This window comes from Morchella sextelata (genome assembly GCF_020137385.1).
Source record: "Morchella sextelata strain SCLS chromosome Unknown scls_14, whole genome shotgun sequence".
NCBI lineage: Eukaryota > Fungi > Ascomycota > Pezizomycetes > Pezizales > Morchellaceae > Morchella > Morchella sextelata.
In genome coordinates this window covers 435,474-456,772 of record NW_025408629.1, presented here as the reverse complement: position 1 = coordinate 456,772, position 21,299 = coordinate 435,474, and the positions used below count along the sequence as shown (strand labels likewise).

The following is a 21,299-nucleotide window of genomic DNA, read 5'->3' as shown; positions in this document are numbered from 1 at the left end:
GAGAAAAAGTGTTGTTAGTTTTCTGATTTCGTCTGACTTGTTATCTATCGAGCGATCCAGTCAACAGCTTCTTCTTTTTCCCCCCTCCCCCCTTTAGTTGTGGTTATTTCCAATGTTGTTATTGTTGTGCGAGGACCCCTCGAAATAACCGAGATAGGCAGTATCCGTGAGTGTTTGTGTGTTTATCCCTATATTTTTTTTATTGCCCTTCCTGGCTTTTTTATTGGTTATTTCGATTTCTCTCTGTCTCTGTCATATATATCCCATCCCATCCGATCCCATCACTATCTATTCCCCGGTGATTACATCTGCTTTGTTACCTATAACCTGTTATTTCTTACCTGCTGCTTCTGTGATATGGATACGATACTGTATGGATCATACAGTGTTGATGGGATAGGGATAGGGATATATATATCATCATGTAGTGATAGGGATAGGGATATGGATAGGGATAGGGATTGAATGAATGGGTTGAGGGAAGAAAGAAGATTCAGAGTTTCTCCCGCAGCAGCATACTGCGCCGGTCGGTCGGGCAAGAGATGCGTTCCTGAGGCTTAATTGCATGGCTGGCTGGTTGGCTGCATGACTTCTTCCCATCCCATCCACATCCCATCCACCCCATCCCATCCCATCCCATCCCATCCATCCCATCCATCCCATCCACATCTCACCCTATCCCATCCCTTCCTATCCCATCCTATCCCATCCATCCCAACTTGTCCTATCCAGGTTGACCAGGTTGCTCAAATAAAAAAAAAATATCTCCCCGTTCCCTCCCTTACACACACATGCACACGCGCGCTCTGCATCTCCCCTATGCGGAGAAAATTACTTGTGCGTATTATGATCCCTATAAGGTCTGTAGTTCTCTTCCGGGAGTGAATACATACACAAATAATTATAAGTTTGCTACATAAGGGGAGAAGGGGCTGTTACTGCCGATGGAAGGAGAGAAAGACTGATATGATGGATGAGGTTGGAGATGAGGATGGGTGATCAAAATTACTATTGATTGATTCCCCATGCCTAGACCTAGATAGACCTAGGACCCAGTAGGTAGGTCTTGGTCTTCAAAAAAATAAAAAAATAAAAAAGGAATAAACAAATCTCAGGGTTCATACTGAACTGACCGCCTCCACAGCCACTCCTCGAGTTTACTACTACGCAGAGGTTGGTTAAGCTAGGCACGGGATCCCCCCCCCCCCCCTCCCCAAAAATCCTCAGTTCGCTTCACTTCCGGTCCAGTCCAGAAGCTATCTGCTCGTTCGCTCGTTGCTTGTTGTCGACCGCCCGCCTGTCTCTGCTGGTCCTCATACATAGCTCTTCTCTTATGCAATGGACGGTGTGCACAACCCGCATGACGACTTTGTCAACTCGCAATGGGTTGAGATTGGGATGCAGCAGCAACAGCAGCAGCACCATAACCATCATGGACAGCAGCAGCAGCACCAGCAGCAGCAGCAGCAACCTGCTCCCATACATCCCCAGCAGCAACACCACCAGCATCACCAGCACCACCCTTCTCATGACTTTGGTGCCTATGGCTTCGTGGAGTCACCGGGATTCGTCCCTCAGGACCAGCAGTTCAGGCTTCAGGCACCTCCTGTCCCGATAGCTCCCAACTACTTGGGTTTGTCCCATTGGGGCCAAAATATGGTTCCCCCAGCTGCTTCGCACGCCCAGTTTATGCCGTCGCCTGCAATTGCTCCTCCCCCGGGTTCGGCGCCCTTGCCAAACAACGTGTCGGCACATACTACTCAGTCGACTTCGAGCCCGAGGAGAACACTGACCGACGCGGATAGGCGGAGAATGTGTATCTTTCACGAAGAGCACCCGAATGTCAAGCAGACCGAGATTGGAGGTATGGGAAAAAACTCTCGCGTTTTTTTTATTTTTTTCCTTTTTCATGCACCCCACACACCCCTTCATACTTTTCCCCTATGTTTCGAAACGAAATATGCTGACCTTGACCTTTTCTTGGCATTAGCAATGTTTGGGGTTGAAAGAAGGTAATATCACGCGCGAAAAAAAAATCCATAATAAAACATCAGACGAAAAGCGGCTTAGCTAATCATTCCTCTTGTGCAGTACTGTTTCCAAGGTTCTTCGACAAAAAGAGAAATATCTCTTCCCTGATGATGGGAGTAGATCGCCAGTCAAACGTTCTAAAGGGAAATTCCCCGATATCGAACGAGCATTGGCAGTATGGGCGAAAAACACGCGGAAGCAAGGCGTTGCCCTAACGGATATGATGATACGGGAGAAGGCGAAATTCTTTGCGTCGAGTGTTGGGATTTCAGACAGCCAGTTCAAAGCAAATAGTGCGGGGTGGCTGGAGAAGTTCAAACACAAAAACAACCTGCATGCAAATGGCCGGGGAAGATCGGAAAGCGACGTGACAGGCGCGGGAAGAGCTGCATCAATAGGATTGCTCGGGTCACCGAGACAGGGACACGCGAGGACGGAGTCGACACCGATGTTCAAGCAGGAGGGCGTCGGCCCACTTGGCTCGCCGTTGATGCGGGAGTCTAAGAGTACGGATAGTAACCATACTGAGTCTCCAGAATCCTATATGGAATTCGGTGGGTTTAAGCATCAGATGCAAACACCAGGTTCGGCCAGCACTGCTACCTCCATGTCAAGTATGTTTACCGACACAGGCTCATCCTTCACAGGTCCCGCTTCACCAACCTCGCCATTCTTTTCTCCAGACGCCAGGGGAGAAAGGCTCACCAGTCCTGGTTACCCCCCGCATGTTCGAATTCCAGGTGTACAACGACCAAGGTCACAAACATTCCATGGTCTTGACTCGACATATATATCACCACCACCCTCATCAGAGCCTCTCACTCCCAAGATGATAGGTCAAACCTCCCTTCAACCGTCGTCACTAGCTTCACCGCAGGATATGCCACATGACACGCCAGCCTCATCCCACACCACGATATCAGGACAGAGCGCACCGCAGACGCCTATGGGTCCACCTAGCAGAGAGGATGCTTGTAGGGCACTGGAAGTCGTCATGTCGTTCATGCGGCAGCAACCCGTGGGGTCCATGTATTCGGACGACTATGTACTTGTAGGGAAATTGCTAGGCAGAATTGGCCTGGATGGTGGACCAATCGACGAAAACCATGCCGGATTCCCCGGGATTGCGCCCTGAGAATGTGCCGTATCTCGTGGGGAAGACTTTTTTTTATTATTATTTGTTTTGGCTTATAAAATTTTGTTCATTTTCCTCTTCCTTCCCAGGGTATTTTTTATATTCCTTTTTTCTTTTTTTGTTCGTCTCAAATACCACTGCTATCTTTTCAGATCTTCTATTCAGCGCTATTGCTCCTAATTGTGTTGCGTTTCTTTTTAGCATGCGAACAACTTAAAGGGAGAGTACGCTTTTCGTTTTGAACCTACATTACATCTTCTTTCTCTTTCATAATTGCGGGGATTCTTCTTTACCTTTTTGACCACGTGTGCTACTTAATCATGTTTCTCTATGTTGTTCTCTTACGGGATCCTGTTTAAGATTAGACTGCTAGATTGCGGTCGATCACTTATTTGTTTCGTCCTCCTTCAAGCTTTGTTATTTACGGCTGGTACTACTGTCACTACTACTCCTTCTACTATTTTAGCACTATTCCTTTTATTTTATGGTATTCTTTCCCTTTGGCGTAAGATATAATTACTGATGGCTGGCTTTTGTTGGTTGGTGCTTAGCTTTGGTTACCGCTATCTTTGTTCACCGATTGGGAATCGCATGGTCTGAATTTCGTTTCGTTCGTTATGTATATATTTAGATACCCTTCCTCTTCATCTCCACCTCACACATTTCTTCCCTCGAGAGCACGCGTGTGTTTTAGCTGCAGTACTTTTACTCTTTCTTTAATTTCTTAACCCGCCAGTCCGCTCTGCTAGCTTACATCTTGGCCCGTCGATGCTACTTATCGAACGTTTCATTTACTGTTTTTTTTTATTACCTTGAGCTCCCCTTCCCCTCGCTATTATTAGTTTTTTTTTCTCTACTCTACCTCTACTCTACTTTTATTTGTGCTGTGATCGATTACTTGTTGTTGCTTCTATTGCCGTCATCGCCTTCGAATTCGTCTTCGTCGTTGTTAACTTGCTGCTTTCTGTGCGTTGCTGGGATGGGATGGGTTAATTGGTCGTTAGTTACACTTTCATTTTTTGCGGTGGTTCTTTTTTTGTGTGTTCTTTTTCTATAGGGAAGTTAGGGTCGAATATTTGCAGAATCTAATCAAGAGAGATATATATATAAAAAAGAGAGGAATCGTTTCTATATCAGTGTCCCTTTCTGTTCCTTAACGTTTAGTAATTACATCTAACGATGCAGTGTTACCCCCCGCCCCCTCTCCCGCCTAACATAGGCGACACCAAACGGATTAGGAAATTGACACCTAGTACCAACCTTGCCTTGCCTTTCCCTTCAACCCCCGTGCGCACTGTCACATGTTGAATAACCCATATCATGCATTCACCCGCCGGACTGCCAAAAACATCTACGGCCGGCAAGGAGCAGAGAGAGTGTGATCGTTTCGAGCTGAGCCCATGGGGGGGCAAAGAAAGAAAAATATTACATCTGCGGGATGGGGGAAGGAACTGATGCGGCCGGCCGGGCGGATGCCGATCGGGGTCGGGGCTTTGGAGAGTGAAGGCCGGATTTGGCATGAGGAAATGAGGATGGTCGTTGTGCGTGGTCGTACTTCGGGTTATGGTTGTGGTGACGGCGTGTTGGTCACGGTGTATCACTCGGTGGATAGTTGGTTTGGTTGCTTAAGGATTTGATACTTGAAAGTTTACCCCTTGCTTTGTTTGTTCACCCCTGTCACCCTTCTGCGTATTGTACCTGCATGAACTCTCGTTGAACATTTCTTGGGTAAAATAGTGAAGTAAAAAGGTTCGAGAAAAAGATTCAGACATCCTGTTGCAACCAGGGATATCTTAATGAAAGTTGTCGGTGCCATGAATCGAACATGGGTCCTCTCGGAACAGATAAACAGGGGTGAACCCGTGTTACCACAACGAGAAGTACTAACCACTATACTACACCGACATCTCTACTCATACCAACCAATGCGTTAATATTCAGTTTTCATCACTTGTATCATGAACTATCACTCACTCCTGCAACCGAAAGGATAAAAAGACAATGATACTTGATACAGATTTTTATAACCGCCCACACAAAACAGTCCAGAAAAATAGCCTTCAGGCGCTCGTCCCTCGGCCGAGTAAAAGTCTCATACCCAAGGTTTTAATACAGGCAAATAAAATGAGCGTCAAATTCCAGTCCTGGGGGTCAGATGTTATAGATGATGCCATGTCCGATGCCCTAAGATCACAAGTTTTGCCATGCGAATACAGCTACTTTTGTTTTTCGTGTGGTCCATTTTTTTGAGCAGGATAGTATCTCGTAGGCGATCTGGGTCCTGTCTGACCCGAAGATCTTTTGTACTCGATGACGAAGCTTTTCTCAGTTAGCATCTAAGAATTCCAAGACTCTTTCCCTCCTCCTCCTCCTCCTTCTCCTCCTCCTCATATCCTCATCTACCTCTCTTCCTCTCCTCGCCCTCTCCCTCTCCCCTTCCCCTTCCCCTCTCTCTCTCTCTCTCCACTTCCTCTCCTCTCTTCCCTCTTTCTCTCATATTTTATCCTCTTATCCTGCTTCACATCATACCTATTGATGCTTCAACGCAGTCTCATCAGCATCCCAACCAGCATCCCGCTGCCCACCGGTTGAAGCACCAGTCTGCGGCATGAACACCGAGCGAAACATCGCTCTCCATCAAGGTATTATATCTCCATAGGCTTTTTGATTTGAATAGTTTGGGTTTCTAACTGATAGTATGACAGGCCTCTACCTATTATAAATTATTATTCTAGAGGCTTCATATTGGAAAAACTCCATCGAGGTACTATCCTAAGATCCTCCACCACTCATTGAATATCTCATTTTTCTAACTATGTATTAGGTTGCCACTCGGCGAGGCTGGACAGTGGGATAATATTCGAGAGCAATCTCGTTATTGGATAACCGCTGCCTTGCTGGCTCTTTGTAGCTGAGGTTATTGTCCAGGATACTTTATTCCTGTAGGGCGGTTGTACTGGGCTCATGGGCTTGCTGCTGCTGCTATATAAGAGCAGCAGCCCACAAGGCTCTATGGAACAGAACGTTCCCTACCGTTTTCCGACATCTCAGGTCTTGCTGGATGGCCTCATCAGCAGTGGCATATGGCGTGTACATGGAAATCCCTGAAAACCGATTCTTCCGCCTTGGAGGTCTCCAGCATGCAGCACCAAGCAGAAAATTGAAAATCTCAAGTATTCTGCCTTGGGTCCCCGGAGAATACAGCGGATATTGCATTCTTCCGTCGTGGGGTCTCCAGTAAGTCGGAAATTTAATCCACTTACAACAAAACACGGAGGTCGACCCTCCTACCGTGCTTGCTTCTAGCAAAAGATATTGTCGGCAAGTAATCTTTGGAGCTTTCGAAAACAGTGAGAGCATTTCCTTCTATATTCTATTTCTGACTTGTACTAATGGGTGTAGTGAAAGAGTAATGACCTTGTTGACGTCACATACGCCCACACCATGTTTGTGGAGCGTAAAAACATTACTTCGATGCATTGTGCGGTGCCTGCAAGGACGGTAAGAATACCCTCTTCTATATCCTAACTTGTACTAATAGGTGTAGAAAAAGAGGATGGACTCTAACATCGAAAGACTGTTATGTGTCTCTGGGGGGCCAAAACAATAAGGACAACAAGGTAAGAAGGTCTTCTCTATTATACGTATTCTGATTTGTGCTAATAGTCGAGCCGTGAATAGCCTACCGTTTGTGCGCCATGACTTGCACCCTATATGCAATCTCTTGTAGGGCGACTATACTGTGGGCTGTAAGCCCCTTTAGTGTTAGTTTCAAGCCGCGGCCAGCAATTCAATGCGCTTACAGTGTGTAGCCTTCCCTACTTGAAAAGAAAAGTTCTAATCATTATTAGATGAAAATATGACCTTTTTGTGCTTTACAATATTCTGGGACCAATACAAATTCTTAGAGTTATCTGCTGGACTTGTTGGAGCCAAAAAGGAAAAGCGGGCATAATGTTTTTTTAAAGATAGAGCGTAATAATTAAACCGTAAAAACAGTTGCGATACCTTGCCGTTGATAATATCAGTGTGACCGAACGTCAATTCTTTTTACGCCACGTTAATCAATGCCTTCTAATAGCAGAATAGTGGGTTCGATGGATATATAATAGGTATAGCTTTTAACACTAATCAATAACTCGACAATATTACGTTGTGGTTGAGCGTGGTAAAGTATTCTGTGATAGTAGCTCGGTGAGATTGTAGTTCTTTCTTCCGATTGGCTAGCTAGGGGCTGCCATCGTCCTTCTAGGTACTTATGCGGCTAGTTAGTGATGGTCAAAATGAATCCATAGGATACCTCAAAGCCAATAAATATACTTGAAAATAAATACTCCGAAAGCTTTTTTCGAACGCCGGCAAGAAATACCCCACGAACGAGCTATATTCCATCATGCAAGGAGCTCGGGCATCACGATCATGACGTCCCGAAAATTACCACTTGACGTAGGGTACATCTCCCGCCGCACGGCTTCCCATAATTAGGATCAAAACCCTGCTCTTGGCCCCGGCCCCAAAAAAAAACCTGTCCCATCAGTCCTTTCCCCTACCCTACCCTACCCGCTGCCGCCAAGACCGTTAGCCGAAGGTCACGCGCCGTTCTTTCGGGTCGATCGCTTTAAATTCCGCTCGGGGCACCGATTGGGAATCCCAGGGAACACGCACGGATAGCCCCGTTGGCAGTTGCGACTCGGACAATAAGAAGACCCGGCAGTTTCTCGTGCAGTGCAGCGCGGCTGGAGGTGAGACATGCAGTGTTTGGGCCGTTGGGTGGCTGGCTGATATGATGGTTAGCTTTAGCGATAGAGAACGGTAGATATGATAAGTGTGGTATTAATGGGGATAGAGTAGAACAGGACAGCTCACGAACTTCTACGGCGCCCACACGTACACGCGGGTGTGTATCGAAGAGTATGCACATTACTCTAGAAGCACATAGTTGGCTGTCTTTCGGCTGGGTGGTGGAGTTATTCTTGGTTGACGGTATCCCAGGAATGTTACTCGATCTGCCTTGAGATGTGTTGCTCATCGATTACCCCGGTTTACCGTGTTTGTTGCGGTTCCTGGATTTGTTCGTTCATGGAATGTCACTCGTGCCAAGCCCAAGAGTGAAGATCTAGCTCCGAGGGGTGTTGGAAGCCTGAAAAGCACAGAACTGGTGGGAGTAAGTGAGAGCCAGAGTCAGAGTCATTCTAGATCTTTCATGCTCTTGTATGTCTACTTGCACTTATGAGGCTCCAATTGCTATTAGATAACGTGTCGTGTGGACGAGGCTACATGACACTTGTCATGAACGGTGTCATCTTCATTTATTATTAGCTAGGAAGAGGAGAGGTCATAATAACATTCGACCAGCTTCATACATACTATTTATTCCAGCTCCTAGAGATACATGTATAGACCCAAGTTTCGTTCGATGTTGTTTCCGAAATGTTTTTTTCCAATAAGAAATCTACGTACGTCTACGTACAGGTATGACGCACATGTGCTATCGTGGAGGAGTAAGTTTAGCACGGCCATATATGCATAACCACTGTGACTCCGGCCACGTGTACATTCCCCACATACCGTAGACCTGGTACGGTAGACTGTTTGATCCTACAATTAACCCCCTGTGTGGCCAAATTGACCATTGCCCATGTTGAGAGTAATAACGAGTGACATGCGGTGACTTAATTTAAAGCAAGGTATGTCTCGATATCCAGACGAGGCTATGCCATGTAGCTAGACATACACATGACCGGCCAGTTTAATAGCTACATAGGCACTTCAAGCCGCAATGCCTCGCGCAGTAGTTGTTCATGTGCCCAATAGAAAGCCATGGCACAGCATAAATATTACCAAATACATACGATCCGGACTCTCATGAGTGGTCCATGTGTCTACATGCAGGTAGTTAACGAGTTACTTCTATAGACCCTTCTCATGATCATGGGTCACAAGTCTCCTAGCTCCCCAGCCCTCTCTCTCCGTGGTAACTCGATCTTCAGCATATCGAGTAATTTATGACTAAAGTCAACTTCTCAATTCAACTACTCTAACTAGTCTCGCTGACTAGATCGGAACAAGTAAGCTTTAGATATATCTGCAAGAAAACCCAGAAGTCATAAGGTTTTGGTTACTGCGCGTCCCAACAGATGGGACTCTGTTGGGTTGTGCTTAAACCAGCCTTTGTGCAATTAATGGTGATACTCGTTCAACTTTCGAGTCCAATGGCACCGGAAAGCGGGTCCTAATGAGTTACAATCTATTGGTCAAATGAAACATCCAGTCAGGACGGTCGTTTCCAACTTCCAACTTCGCCTTCCTCTCAACCCACCTTGGGGTCCGACGACGATGAAGGATCTGCTGATTCGACGATAGAGGACATCATAGCCCGTCAGCGCTATCAATTGCCGTAAATTAAGTTCGATATAATTACTATATGAGGCTTAACCAGTAAAAATACAAGCCGAGTCTGGCCGACGCTATCCGTCTAAGTTCCGTGCGCCGCCCAGAAAAACAAATCGACTAAAAGAAAATAAAACGAAAATAAAACGAAAATAACGCCAGGAAACCAAGACTGAGAGGAGTAGAAAAGGAAGCATTATGGTGAAAATGTGAAAAGAAAGAAAGCAAAAAAAAGAAAGGGTATGTTGAGTTAGATAAAAAAAGAGCCGGGCCAATCCGCGATTATTCGTTTCGTGTACTCAAAACGAGAATTAAAACAGCCATAGAGAGCAGTTATAAACCCAAAGTTATTCCTTGCCGGAGGAACTGGTTTCACTGATTTTGTAGGTTGATCAGCAGCTCGCGCCCTTGATCTTTTCAATTTTCCCCTGAACTGAGTAGTAGTTGCTCATTTGAACTTTGTTCTTCTTTCCTGTTGTAGGGCAGAAGCAGTAACAACCGCCTAGATTGAGCGTTAGCAAGAGAAATTGGATTATGGATTGAGGCAGAATTACGTTTTTCAGCCCATGGAGGGGTGTAAAGGTGTAGTGACACGGCTATGTTCTCTGGGTCTGGGTTTTCAACACGATGAAGGCCAATCTGAACAAACAGTTAGTAAATAGACATGGGCAAGGATGTGTGAATGTGGGAAAAACATACATCGTCAGAGATATAGGTAACTTCATCAGTACCATAGACAGTAACCTTCTCGACCTTTAAAGGCTGATCTACAGCAACTTCCGAAGGCATTTCATATAGTGTTTCTTGGAGCTTTCCCTTAAGTATCTAAATGGATGTTTGTTAGAACAATGCATTCAGTTGAGTCCGAAGGATAGGAAAATTTACCTTCATAATACAATGCGCATCTGCGTGGTCATGCACCGGACTGCCTTTCCCAGGAGTCCACACAAGAATCAATAAATTGGCCTTTCCGTTCCCGTGGTCAACAAAGTTTCGTGTGTAGTTCCTGCTCAAATCTTCTAGCGCGAACCCTCCCCAATGGGATTCATCGGAGGTGTATCGCTCCATGACCCTGATCAAATCCTTAACATCGACATCGGCGCTGTTGATACCGGAGGACGGGCCAAGAACCCGCTTGATATCCTCGACTAGGTTCTCGAACGCATTGAGAGGTCTTTCAGTATCGAACTTTAGACACATGCATTTTTTGATGGGTTGAGTATAAGCTTCGGTGATGTTAGTATCGGGAAGTGTTTGCTGAACTGCTGATGGAGCCATTGTTGAAGATAATTTAGTGGTAATAATTAATGGTTGTGGAGTTTTGGAATTTTTAGAGAGTAGGATGATATGGATAGACAATCTTCAGCTATCTTGATAAATAGAGGGTGGGTAGAGCGTGCTAAATATAATGGATGTTGAGACTCTCAACACGGTTATCTTGAACGGCGGTTATCTTCGGGCAACCTTGGTAGCTCTGTGCTGTCCAAGATGTAGTAGTTATCTTTCCCCTTTCCCAATGTCCACGAAGATATTACGGCGCTGTGCGTTGACCTCAGAACTTGGTAATTTGTCTCGCGAAGGGTTTTTTAGGGTCGACGTAGCCGCATCGGACGGCTACGTTACCAGAACTGTTCGGGTAAAGATAGCTGGCAGGGTAGGCAGATCAATCACACGGAGGCTCTTACTTGTGGACGTGTTATCAGGTTTCTATGATAGACAAGAGTAGATACGTACAGCGCCATACATAAGTTGTTGGAGATTGGAGGCTGGTGGTAGAATATCGCAGTACATGTAGGTACCCCGAGTGACCTCGCCGATGAGACCAGCTCTCAGCTCTCTTCCTTCTCCACAATTTCCAAAACGCGTTAGAGCTGTAGCGGGTACACATCACAGGACCATTCCGAGTCTTGGACCTCAACTCCTAAGCTACAACTCAGGGGAGGCGCGAGCACCTCAATTAGATGAATAGTAGATAATCTACTATTCACGCCTGCATGGCCCTGCCTTTCCTAGCAGCTGCATGACATTGCAGCGCGTATCCATCTCGTTGGTAGAGTTGCTGCACTGTATCAGACCCCACGGTTTGACTCGGCTATCATGCACACTGTAAGTTCGTTATCGATTCTCTATGCAATCAGGGCCCCTTGATAGAGCCATGATAGCTAACTGATAGATAAGTGAGACACACGCATGTAGTTGGAGCTCTTCTGTTCGGCAGCGGAGGCTTCATAAATGTCTGTACGGGTAGAGTAGGATAAACTGGTTTTGGGCCCGAGGCTTGGCGTATATCATGTGATCTCCGCTATGTCTCTTGGCGCACGAGGAAGTCCATGACGTCCAACAGTCTAATGACGGAAAAAATCACTGAAACTTTTCGAAAGGGGCTTTTAAGTTCACGATTTGCTCCAAATGATCAAAAGCGCTGGGTGTTGGAGTTTAATGGTTATTATTAGGCATTTCGCCTATCTACAGATCTGTTTTATGATTAGTGTCAGCTAACAAAAAGCCATGCATGCCGGTGTAATACCAAGCTGAAAACGAACTGTTATGGTAGCACCACTGTGTATATTATCATAGGAGAGATACTCAAAGTGCCGTGATTCATCTACAACGACGACATGAGAGACACTGCTCTGCAATAATATGCTGTGTAACTGGCGTCGCGCTTATCGAGTGAGAAGGAGTGATTCAAACCGCCGCTTTAACCCCCGTTGGCTGCCGGATGTGTGGGCGCGTGGGCAAGCTTAAAGGTCGACTCACGCTGTCGGAACACATTTGATTACAAGCACTCAAACGCGGACGGTTAGAGTGCGGCTGTGGGACCACTCTTAAAGTCACTGTGGAATTAATTTCAGGTACATATCTAATATGTACTACATCTACTGGCAAGAGCGGACAAACCACTAGTAGCCCCTAGAAGGGGGATGAACCTAGCCCTCTGCAAGGTTCCTGGGAAATCGAGTTGGATTTGTCCGCTCTCGCTAGTTGATGCGGTATAAAATCATCTCAAGAGCTCCTAGAAAAGATCTCAAACGAACTAACACGTCTTTACCAGTAAGTAGATACAACCCAATCACTAAGGTATATAATGGATAATATTTTAGATTCTTACCGTCTAAGACTCAAAATAGCACGTGACCTTACCAACTGCGAGTGCTAACTCATGATTGTGTTTTCGAATCGCTTAAATCTAAAATCGCGGCACTAAGATATGATCCTAGGGCTCAATAAAGCGACCGACGAGTGACGTATACAGTCACTTACAAACTCCAGACCTTGCTATGGTTATGGTTGGCACTCGTTTTGACATGGCCAGAAAGCGTTGATTTCCCGCGGGCAGTGTGGTCCATGAGGACGCTCGAGGCGAGGTTGAGAGTGTCCTCGTTGACCTTTGTCCTTGTCTGACCTCGACGTCCAACACCATTATCCTCGAGGATGGTTCCGGGAGAGATAGTATGCCTAGAATTGTCCTCGAGATTACTTTCTCTTTTAGACCATTGTCCTTGTATGTCATCGAGGACACAAGGACGCCCGTCCTCGTGGACCATAGTAGTACACCCCGAAATTTTGGCATGCGTTTCAGAATATCCCGCGCTTCAAAATGTCCACTACTACGACCGGCCATTGTCCAGAAAAGACTAATGACGGGCACGAGACAAGACGAGACCATTTTGCACCAAGTCTCGTCTTGTCTTGTCTCGCCCCACCATAGTCTTGGAAGTCTCGAGACCTGAGGTAAGTCTCGAGACGAATCTCGAGACTGTTATAAGCTAAACTCAATCTAGATTTGAGGTAAGAAGTTGTACCCAAATCCGTTAACGTTCACTTTTGAACAGGGACCAGAAATTCTTGGCAATAAATTGTGGATAGAATTCGGGTCCAAAATGTACGCCCGATTTTCAGAAGCCCGTATATGGGGAAATCTGAGCATGAGGAAGCCTAAATATTAGGAAAAGCCCTTGATTTGGATCATTTAACATCACTCGGAAGTCTCGAGACTTATCTCGAGATTTGGAGAAAAACTCTCGAGACATCTCGTCTTGTCCCAGGGTCATCTCGTCAGTCTCGAGACAAAGTCTCGGGACTGTGAGTCTCGTGCCCATCATTAAAAAGGACTGATTGTTGTTGGCACAAATAGACGAGAAGCTTAGATTAACAGCCTTCTGAACGGTGAGGCTTCCAGGTCTCAGGAGTCTAGCTAGGCGTAGCTAGACATTTATTCATAGCTGTCACCTATCAAACAGGCCGAAGATGTCGGATCCGTCGACAGACTTCGAATCGTAGGTGTATTTTCTTCTATTCCCTAAGCCAGGTGGAACTTCGCTAGGTCGAAATGTCCTACCGTGGATAGCATCCCAATTGAAAAGCGGGGGAAGGAGGGGGTTGTATACACTGAGCAGACTTGTCTTCATGGGTCAGCTGTAATATGCTAAGTAGGTTACGAGGTGGCCTTGATTCGAGCGAACGCGCTTGGTAGGGAAGACATTAGAAAGCTTAAGTTAAAGCAGAAGCAGACACTTTTAACATTCGCAGATTCCCTTGTTTCGAATTGTGAAATCCTTGCAATTGCTGATGGTCCAATTCCAGAATTTACTACACTTGTGATTACAGTCAACGACAGGGTTCTTGATTTTCTTTTTCGCCTTCCACTAATTCTCTTTTTTTAAAAAAATCGAAGACTTACGAAGACCAAATCATGCCCCTGAAGGTTATTTTAAGCCGAAACTTTCACATTTAAGAGGCAATTGAACGAGAACAGTCCATGAAGAAAGATTGGGTCACTTCAAACCGCTATGCCTCCCATATTTTGGCACGTTGTCAAAAAAAAAGTTGAAATATTTTGCACGGCCTTGGTATTCTATGGGCTAAAAAATCGATTTTTTTTTTTACCGGTGCCGTGCAAGCCAAAAAAAAAAAAAAAAAAAAAGGCTTTTGCAATTGACGAAAAAAGAAATGTATGGCGGGGTCGTGCAAATCAACCTACCCAAATACCACGAAACACTTCATGCTCCACGTGCACGGGAAATCTATCCCCAACAACTACATGTATATATAACCAAATTAATTGATAAAGATCCAGAGACGTAGAAATAATAAGCTACTGATTAATCCATATCAATTGCCTGTCTTCATCTGTTTTTATAATTTCTTTCCTGGGTGAATTCGAAATAGCTTTTTTAAAAATTGTAAGATTTACCTATAATGGCCGGCCTCAAAATCCAGGGTCAGGTATATCGGCCTCAGCCTTCCCACTCGTACTCAGAGCTGCCTCGCATCACACCGTCCTCGAGGGAGAAAACAGTGGTTAGGGTTGAAATGGCTGCAAAATTTATGGTAGCGCCTGGCCTCAACTACGAGCTATAGCGCTATTCCACAATGATGTAGAAATTTTTTTCATTTGTAGCTGGCAATCTACCAAGCCGGTGTGATCTGAGCAGTTGGGAGTTTAGCTATGAAACCAAGGGTTTCCCCCGTACCCTCTTCTTTTTTTCCTTACCGGTGCCGGGTCTAGTTTCTATGGCCGAGAAAGAGACTCGTTTCAACCCTTGGACGAGCTCGAAGTGTAGGGTACATCTGCCTGCCACCGCCCCCTCATTCCAACTATCCCACCCTCCACATGCCTATGGGTCTAGATCTATGGCTGAGACGGAGACTCGTTTCGACCTTCGGGCGAGCTCCAAGGTAGGACACATCTGCTCAGCATGTGGAGACGGAGAATTGGGTGAGGGAATTCACTCTTGGCTGTATAGCGAGGAGTTGATTCCCTCTAACATTTGGGTTTTTGGCTTTAATTGGTTTTCTGGGGCTTTGGGTTCTTTGCCTTTTGGGTCTTTTGGGTTTTAGGCTTTGGTTTTTTTTTTGGCTTTCTTTGGGTTTGGGTTTGGGCTTTGGGTTTTGGGTTTTCTAAGACCTGCGGGTTTTTATCTTTTTTTCGTGGGTTTCTTTTCTCGTGGGATTTTAGGTTTTAATTGAGATTTTTCTTTGGGTGTAGCCCTGGTTTGGCTCGTAGGTTTTCTTTTGTCTCTTATGTACTTAGAACTTCCTTATAAATTTAGATCCATAATCTGGAATTCTAGTCTAGCATTACGAATTCCGTGAGCTTAAACCGAAGACCATCTTTTGTTTCTACGGCTTCTGCCATTTATCTTGCTGTATTTTTTTCTTAATCTAGTCCGCTAAGCTTAAGTGATATGACGGAAAATTTCAAGAACAGAGTTTTTCTGCAACCTGGGGTACATACCTGGGATTTGCCAAGGTTGAATAGATTTTTAAAATTTTTCTGGCCAATCAAGGTATATAGAACGGATAAAAGATTTTTCTTCTGTTTTTGCAAGTGAACTAGCTTGGAAATTGGCCAAGTTTAATATTTGGCCAAGGTCTGGCTCGAGACAAGTAATACTCAGCATAAAATATTTATTCAATCACGAAAGCACATACTTGGGCAAATTACATGTAAGCATGACGAGTCTTTAATATAGTTGCATATGTATGTATATAATTATAGTTAATTAATTGTTCAACACATTATATTACTACTTGGGCATTATCAAAATATGCACGGCGATATCTTAAGACCAAATTTCTCAACAAAACTACTGGCCCTATAGCAATTATAGACCCGGCAGTTTTATGTCAAGTAGATCTAGGCACTATCGACGCCGGATCTGTTTCTACAGGGCAGAGGGGCCCGAAGGCGTTGTGTGTGTAGTAAAGTATTCTGCGTTCTCCTTCATCATATATCACTCGACGTACATACTCTTTAAAGGAACGTGACTTACCTTATTTGGGGGAGGGATTAACCTGCTGAATACATAAATTTGAGAGACTAAAGAAGTCGAGATCGTGGGCACGCATTTGTTGCAGCTGTAGAAGCATAAATGTGCGGTGGAAAAAAATTTGAATTGAGCACATGTACATACCTGGATGGCTAGCTGGATTACCCAAAGAAGGCTAAGCTTCCCTCGATGTTAAGGGTGAAAAGAGGGTGGGAGTGTAGAGCCAAGATATTTGTACCCATTTCACTTCCAACCTACTAAAGAAGCTAGCTCCGAGCGCAAAAAAACGTTCTTTTGAACCCGTTAGGCACAATAACATCTCTAACCTTTATAATAGAAAGGAAAGCTTTGTACAATTTTCAGCACACTTAACTACATAAACCAAGCGTTTCGCCGTATTCCTTTCCTTTTTCTTCCTCACAAACCTCCAACATTTATCGCTCGATACAACATCTCGATAAATTTCAATCCCTCCCGCAAACTCCCAAAGCCTTCAACCTTCTTCTCTCAATCATCTTCAAACAGACATCATGTTCGGATTCGTCAAAATCGTTGCCATTGGCCTCGCCATCGTCAACCTCGCAGCTGGCACTCCCATTGCCGAGAACACCGACAGCTCCATTGGCAACTTCAACTCCACCATCCTCGAGAAGCGCATGGAGTTCCTCAAGTGCGAGACCACCATCGGGTCCCCCTTCAGAGACGACGTTGAGGCCGCCGCCACTATTATTGATCGCAGACCCTTCTGCTGCCAGGATTCTGCCAGCAACTGCAATGATCTCATCACCAAGGAGAAGTCTGCTGCCGTCTCCATCTGCGCCTCTGCCCAGCTCCCAAACACCTGCCCTCTCTGTGAAGACGTTGCGAATTACATTCGCAAGGTCGCCTCATCCTGTGCCTGGAAAGACCCTGCCGCCAACAACCGCGAGCGCTCTGGAGGCTGGATCCAGAACACCGGCAATCGCCCCGAATACCGCATCGTCGTCTGGCACAGTCGCCCTTAAATGGCATCTTCGGCCTTCGATTCTGGCTTTTTCTTGGGAGTTATGGGATCCATGGGGGCAATCTTTGATTCGTTTTTTTTTCCCCTTCCCACTTCTTTCATTTCGTCAGCAACTTCTGTAATCTAACTTTCAATCAAAACTTTTGAAAGTTACTAATAGTCTTCTTTTTCTTCTTCTTCCGTGACTCAAACCAATTAGTGACTGTGACATTGAACCATTGTGACCAAAAAAAAAAGTGAGAAAAAAGTGAACGAAAAATTTCTATGCCATCCACTATTTTGTAGCTCTAACTTGTAATATAATTGAGTGAACTGTTAGAAAGATTACCCCACACTCTGCCACTCCTCAGCTCTCGTTCTCCCTTAGCCCACTACACCATAAAGACTCGGCCCCCCGCGCGCGAGCAGAGTTCAGACACAACGCTTCCACTCCTTATGTAGCATCCACCAACGTGCCAACCAACCACATCCTCTACCATCTCTAAAGTGTGAGATAGGCTCTAATCACCAATATGCCCTCTTAATTACCAAACCTCTCTTTGCACCTAGGAACTTGCTTTAAACCCACCGGCACGGCGCCGGCCCACAAAAGTTGTCTTCTGCGCCTTTGGTTAGAACTGCGATAGACGTCGACGCTTAACACAAATCTTCAGCACTGGCCATAGGTATAACAAGCCCCCGCAAGCTCGAGTCTCTTTCGCGGGATGTTTTCGGGCTGTGTCTTGGGCGGTATCACAAGTGAAATGTTCCAATGTTCGCACGACGAACCCTAACCCTACCGAGTGATCATTCATGATTACTACAGAGTGAGTTTTTACTCTCTGTTTTTTGTCTCGTATATTTTATGACTCTCAATTGCAATAGAGGCTAGTGTAGCAGCGCTGATTAGTATCCAGTCTAAGCTTTGCGGCCACGATTTGTCCGACTCAAAATCTCAGCAACAACCGTGAGATTTGGAATAGCTCCAAGTACTAGGAAGCCTTACCGGTATCTTGCTTGTGGTGCTCGAGAAAACAGTTCTTCATCTAAATATGGCAGGGGTCTATCGCTTCCTGAGCTATTCTCTATGTGTCGCTACCATCTTCACATGGAATTTCGAGTCTATATTAAGGTCCCTCGGTCGACCATGGGTGCAGCTAGATATTGGGCGTTTAGTACACGAGTGCGATGGTTTGTACGGGCTCTGCGTTCTGGGTGGTCAAAATGTCAAGCGACTTTGATGGTTACCATATGTGGGGGTGGGGTACCACGATGTTATCCATGTGATAATCTTCCACGGTGAAGGTGTTGGTGCGAATATTTTGCTGAGCAGTGCCGCTATCAACCCGGGTCCTTGCCGAGTTCAATTGTTGGTCATGGTGGTCGTGCCGGTAAGAGCAGAAGGTGGAGGAAGGCGATCAAGTATGGCATCGGGATATTTATAACCACCACGGGACCTGTGGAAAACGGGGAAAGTCTTTATCAGTAGGTATTCAAGAATTGGTTAAATGGGGTAATAGTGTTGACGCACACCGAGGGCCACGGTAGTTATGGTTATTTACAAGTCACCAATGAGATCAAGGTAGATACTGAAACTAGAAGCCGGGTCATGGGAGTGTTAGAGTTCGTCGAGGGGGTTGATACTTATTCTCAGTAGCTAGTGTTAGCTGTTTACCGGCTTGCGTGGGAGATTCGGGGCGTTGATTAAGTATGAGCTCTAATTTTGGTCCCGGGTTGATCCCGTGGTAGAATCTCGCGCGGAGGGCCTGATTTCTAAGGCCCAGCTGGAAAGTGCGGTGTAGTACTTGAGGATCAGTTGCGGCGTAAGGGGGATGTAATGATATCTGCCACATAGTGCTGGATTAGATGTGTCCACATGATATATGCTTAGCTGGTTAGTACATATAATGTCGGGATGGAATATACGAGTTTCAACATCATGTTCAGGACTCGTTCTTATACTCCTGTGTGTATTAAGATTGCTACAAGAAGGTGCTTGAATGCTTAGACGCCGAATTTATGTACTCTGATTTGCTTTCCTCCATTCAGATCCACAGCTGCCGCAGCTAGCTGCGCAGTGCAGCCCACCGTAAATTGACATCCAAGCCATATGAAATTTCCCGCACACCATTAACCGCCAAACCCACCGTACCAAGCCCCAACCAAGCCATTTTCGAAAGAGTAGGGAGAGATCTAGAACAAGCAACATGACTAGAATTAGTCTACTTCTTTCACTAGCTATCACTCAACGTATACTTACCAACTTTATATTGCCACGTAAACAAAAATAAGGTGCTTAAAGATCAATCTTTGTTGCTCTCGGCCTTACGCTCTTTGATCCCATCCAACTTATCCTTAATCTTGATAGACAACTTCTTGATCGGTCCCACGCTTCCCGCAAGGCACGATGTGCAGTGGCTGCCAGGGTCTTTCATGTTGGCTGAGTCGATGTACTCGTGGGGTTCGACATCGCAGCTCTTGTGGGTGGACTTGCGGATGCGCTCTGTGTGCCCGCAGCCGTAGGTGATGGTCATGTAGATGCACATTGTGAGATTGTGGATGGAGGGGGTGAGTGGAGATGTGTTCAGATAGATTTTTTTTGGAGAGTTTTATGGGGGCAAGTGTGGCTTGAGGTCGGGGAAATTAAGGTTGTGGGTATGTCTTCGTAGTGGCTAAAATGTTGCGTAAAGTGGATTTTCTTTTTGACTTTGGAACTCGTATGTTACTTACCTAACCAGTAGAACGGGTACATGTACATCTTGGGAATGTTTCTACGATTTTCTTTTTGTGAGCTCACGTTCTACTAATTACCACCCTTACAAAGAATCCTCACAACGGGCACTGAATCAAAACGAGATACCCGATACCAGTATAAAGAATATGGGACGAAATGATTGTATGGGAGTTCTCGAACCTGCTCAATTACGCTTGCTTACTGTGTACAGAATGCTATGGCCAGCTTTATACGCAGATATCAATAAAACGTCTCCTCTTCCGGCACCGGAAGTGCTCTATTAGCTACAAGCTGCCTATCACCAGGCTCGCTTTCCTGTTCACATTAGGGGGCTGAGAGATTGAGTAACTTTTGGCTGCTATGTTGAAGCGGAAAGCTGAGATAGTATGCGGGTTTAGGATGCTGCGGTATAGTGTGTACACGATTGTTTTCTCGCCAAGCTGGGGGTATTATTACTGGATTCATTAATGGGTATAGTTGTGATTTTGGATAAGAATTGTAACACATCTCAAGGTAGCTATAAAACCCTTTCCACGGATAGCCGCTATATTTAACTGCGTTAATTTGCCTTACTATCGCGGCACACAAGATCTGACGTTGGAACAAACACAAGTACGATTCAGGTGCAGCAAGATTGTGATATTGTATTTAGATATCTAGACGTTGAGTACATTCCTTTTTTCGCGTCAGATACACAGCTCATTAACATTCAGTCATATTACCAGCCAATTCCTACTCCCAGTTAGCTCTGAGTCCTGCCGACACAGTACAATTGCAACCAACCAACCAGGATCATTCAATACATCTTCACAGCCCATCACTCGAAGATATCCACCTAGCAACCAACCTCCATCTCCGAAGAATCAGCCGCCGACCTCACTGTTGCGTAATACAGGGAGAAGTGGAAGAAACACCTACCATTTATCCGTCCACCGACCATCACATCAACTCTCCATCGTGTGCGTTCTGGACTTGGATCTCCTCCTTCTTAACCGTGATAAGTTGCCTCTCCTCCTTCTTGATAGTAATAGGCTTCCTCTCCTCCTTCTTGGCCACGATCGGTGCCTGTATCCTGCCCAACCCCGACTTCCAGGACGGCTTTGCGGTAGCGCAAGTGGCGCAATGACCGGGGTCACGTAGCTGGGCGGAGTCAACGTACTCGTGGTGGTGGACCTCGCAGGTGCTGTGGGTGGATTTGCGGATGCGCTGCGTGTGGGCACAGGCGTAGGTGATTGTGAGCCAGGTGCACAT

General features: G+C 45.6%; 7 protein-coding genes across 7 annotated transcripts; 2 read left to right on the top strand and 5 right to left on the bottom strand.

Annotated features, from left to right (window-relative positions):
* Positions 1–1,338: 1,338 nt before the first annotated feature.
* Positions 1,339–3,166, top strand: H6S33_002990 (uncharacterized protein; the record flags this gene model as incomplete). Its single annotated transcript, XM_044834331.1, has 3 exons — positions 1,339–1,864; positions 1,991–2,012; positions 2,092–3,166. The coding sequence occupies 3 exons, from the start codon at positions 1,339–1,341 to the stop codon at positions 3,164–3,166; spliced, it is 1,623 nt and encodes a 540-aa protein (XP_044692197.1).
* A 4,223-nt stretch (positions 3,167–7,389) lies between these two features.
* Positions 7,390–8,195, bottom strand: H6S33_002989 (uncharacterized protein; the record flags this gene model as incomplete). The annotated part of the gene is made up of 5 exons (XM_044834330.1): positions 7,390–7,421; positions 7,487–7,547; positions 7,622–7,637; positions 7,832–7,944; positions 8,037–8,195. The coding sequence occupies 5 exons, from the start codon at positions 8,193–8,195 to the stop codon at positions 7,390–7,392; spliced, it is 381 nt and encodes a 126-aa protein (XP_044692196.1).
* Positions 8,196–9,948: 1,753 nt separating this feature from the next.
* Positions 9,949–10,834, bottom strand: H6S33_002988 (uncharacterized protein; the record flags this gene model as incomplete). Its single annotated transcript, XM_044834329.1, has 4 exons — positions 9,949–10,058; positions 10,111–10,195; positions 10,256–10,381; positions 10,442–10,834. The coding sequence occupies 4 exons, from the start codon at positions 10,832–10,834 to the stop codon at positions 9,949–9,951; spliced, it is 714 nt and encodes a 237-aa protein (XP_044692195.1).
* Positions 10,835–12,816: 1,982 nt separating this feature from the next.
* On the bottom strand, positions 12,817–13,104 carry H6S33_002987 (uncharacterized protein; the record flags this gene model as incomplete). The annotated part of the gene is made up of 1 exon (XM_044834328.1): positions 12,817–13,104. One exon carries the CDS (start codon positions 13,102–13,104, stop codon positions 12,817–12,819), a length of 288 nt encoding a protein of 95 aa, XP_044692194.1.
* A 3,758-nt stretch (positions 13,105–16,862) lies between these two features.
* Positions 16,863–17,336, top strand: H6S33_002986 (uncharacterized protein; the record flags this gene model as incomplete). The annotated part of the gene is made up of 1 exon (XM_044834327.1): positions 16,863–17,336. One exon carries the CDS (start codon positions 16,863–16,865, stop codon positions 17,334–17,336), a length of 474 nt encoding a protein of 157 aa, XP_044692193.1.
* Positions 17,337–19,617: 2,281 nt separating this feature from the next.
* On the bottom strand, positions 19,618–19,860 carry H6S33_002985 (uncharacterized protein; the record flags this gene model as incomplete). The annotated part of the gene is made up of 1 exon (XM_044834326.1): positions 19,618–19,860. One exon carries the CDS (start codon positions 19,858–19,860, stop codon positions 19,618–19,620), a length of 243 nt encoding a protein of 80 aa, XP_044692192.1.
* Positions 19,861–20,987: 1,127 nt separating this feature from the next.
* On the bottom strand, positions 20,988–21,299 carry H6S33_002984 (uncharacterized protein; the record flags this gene model as incomplete). The annotated part of the gene is made up of 1 exon (XM_044834325.1): positions 20,988–21,299. One exon carries the CDS (start codon positions 21,297–21,299, stop codon positions 20,988–20,990), a length of 312 nt encoding a protein of 103 aa, XP_044692191.1.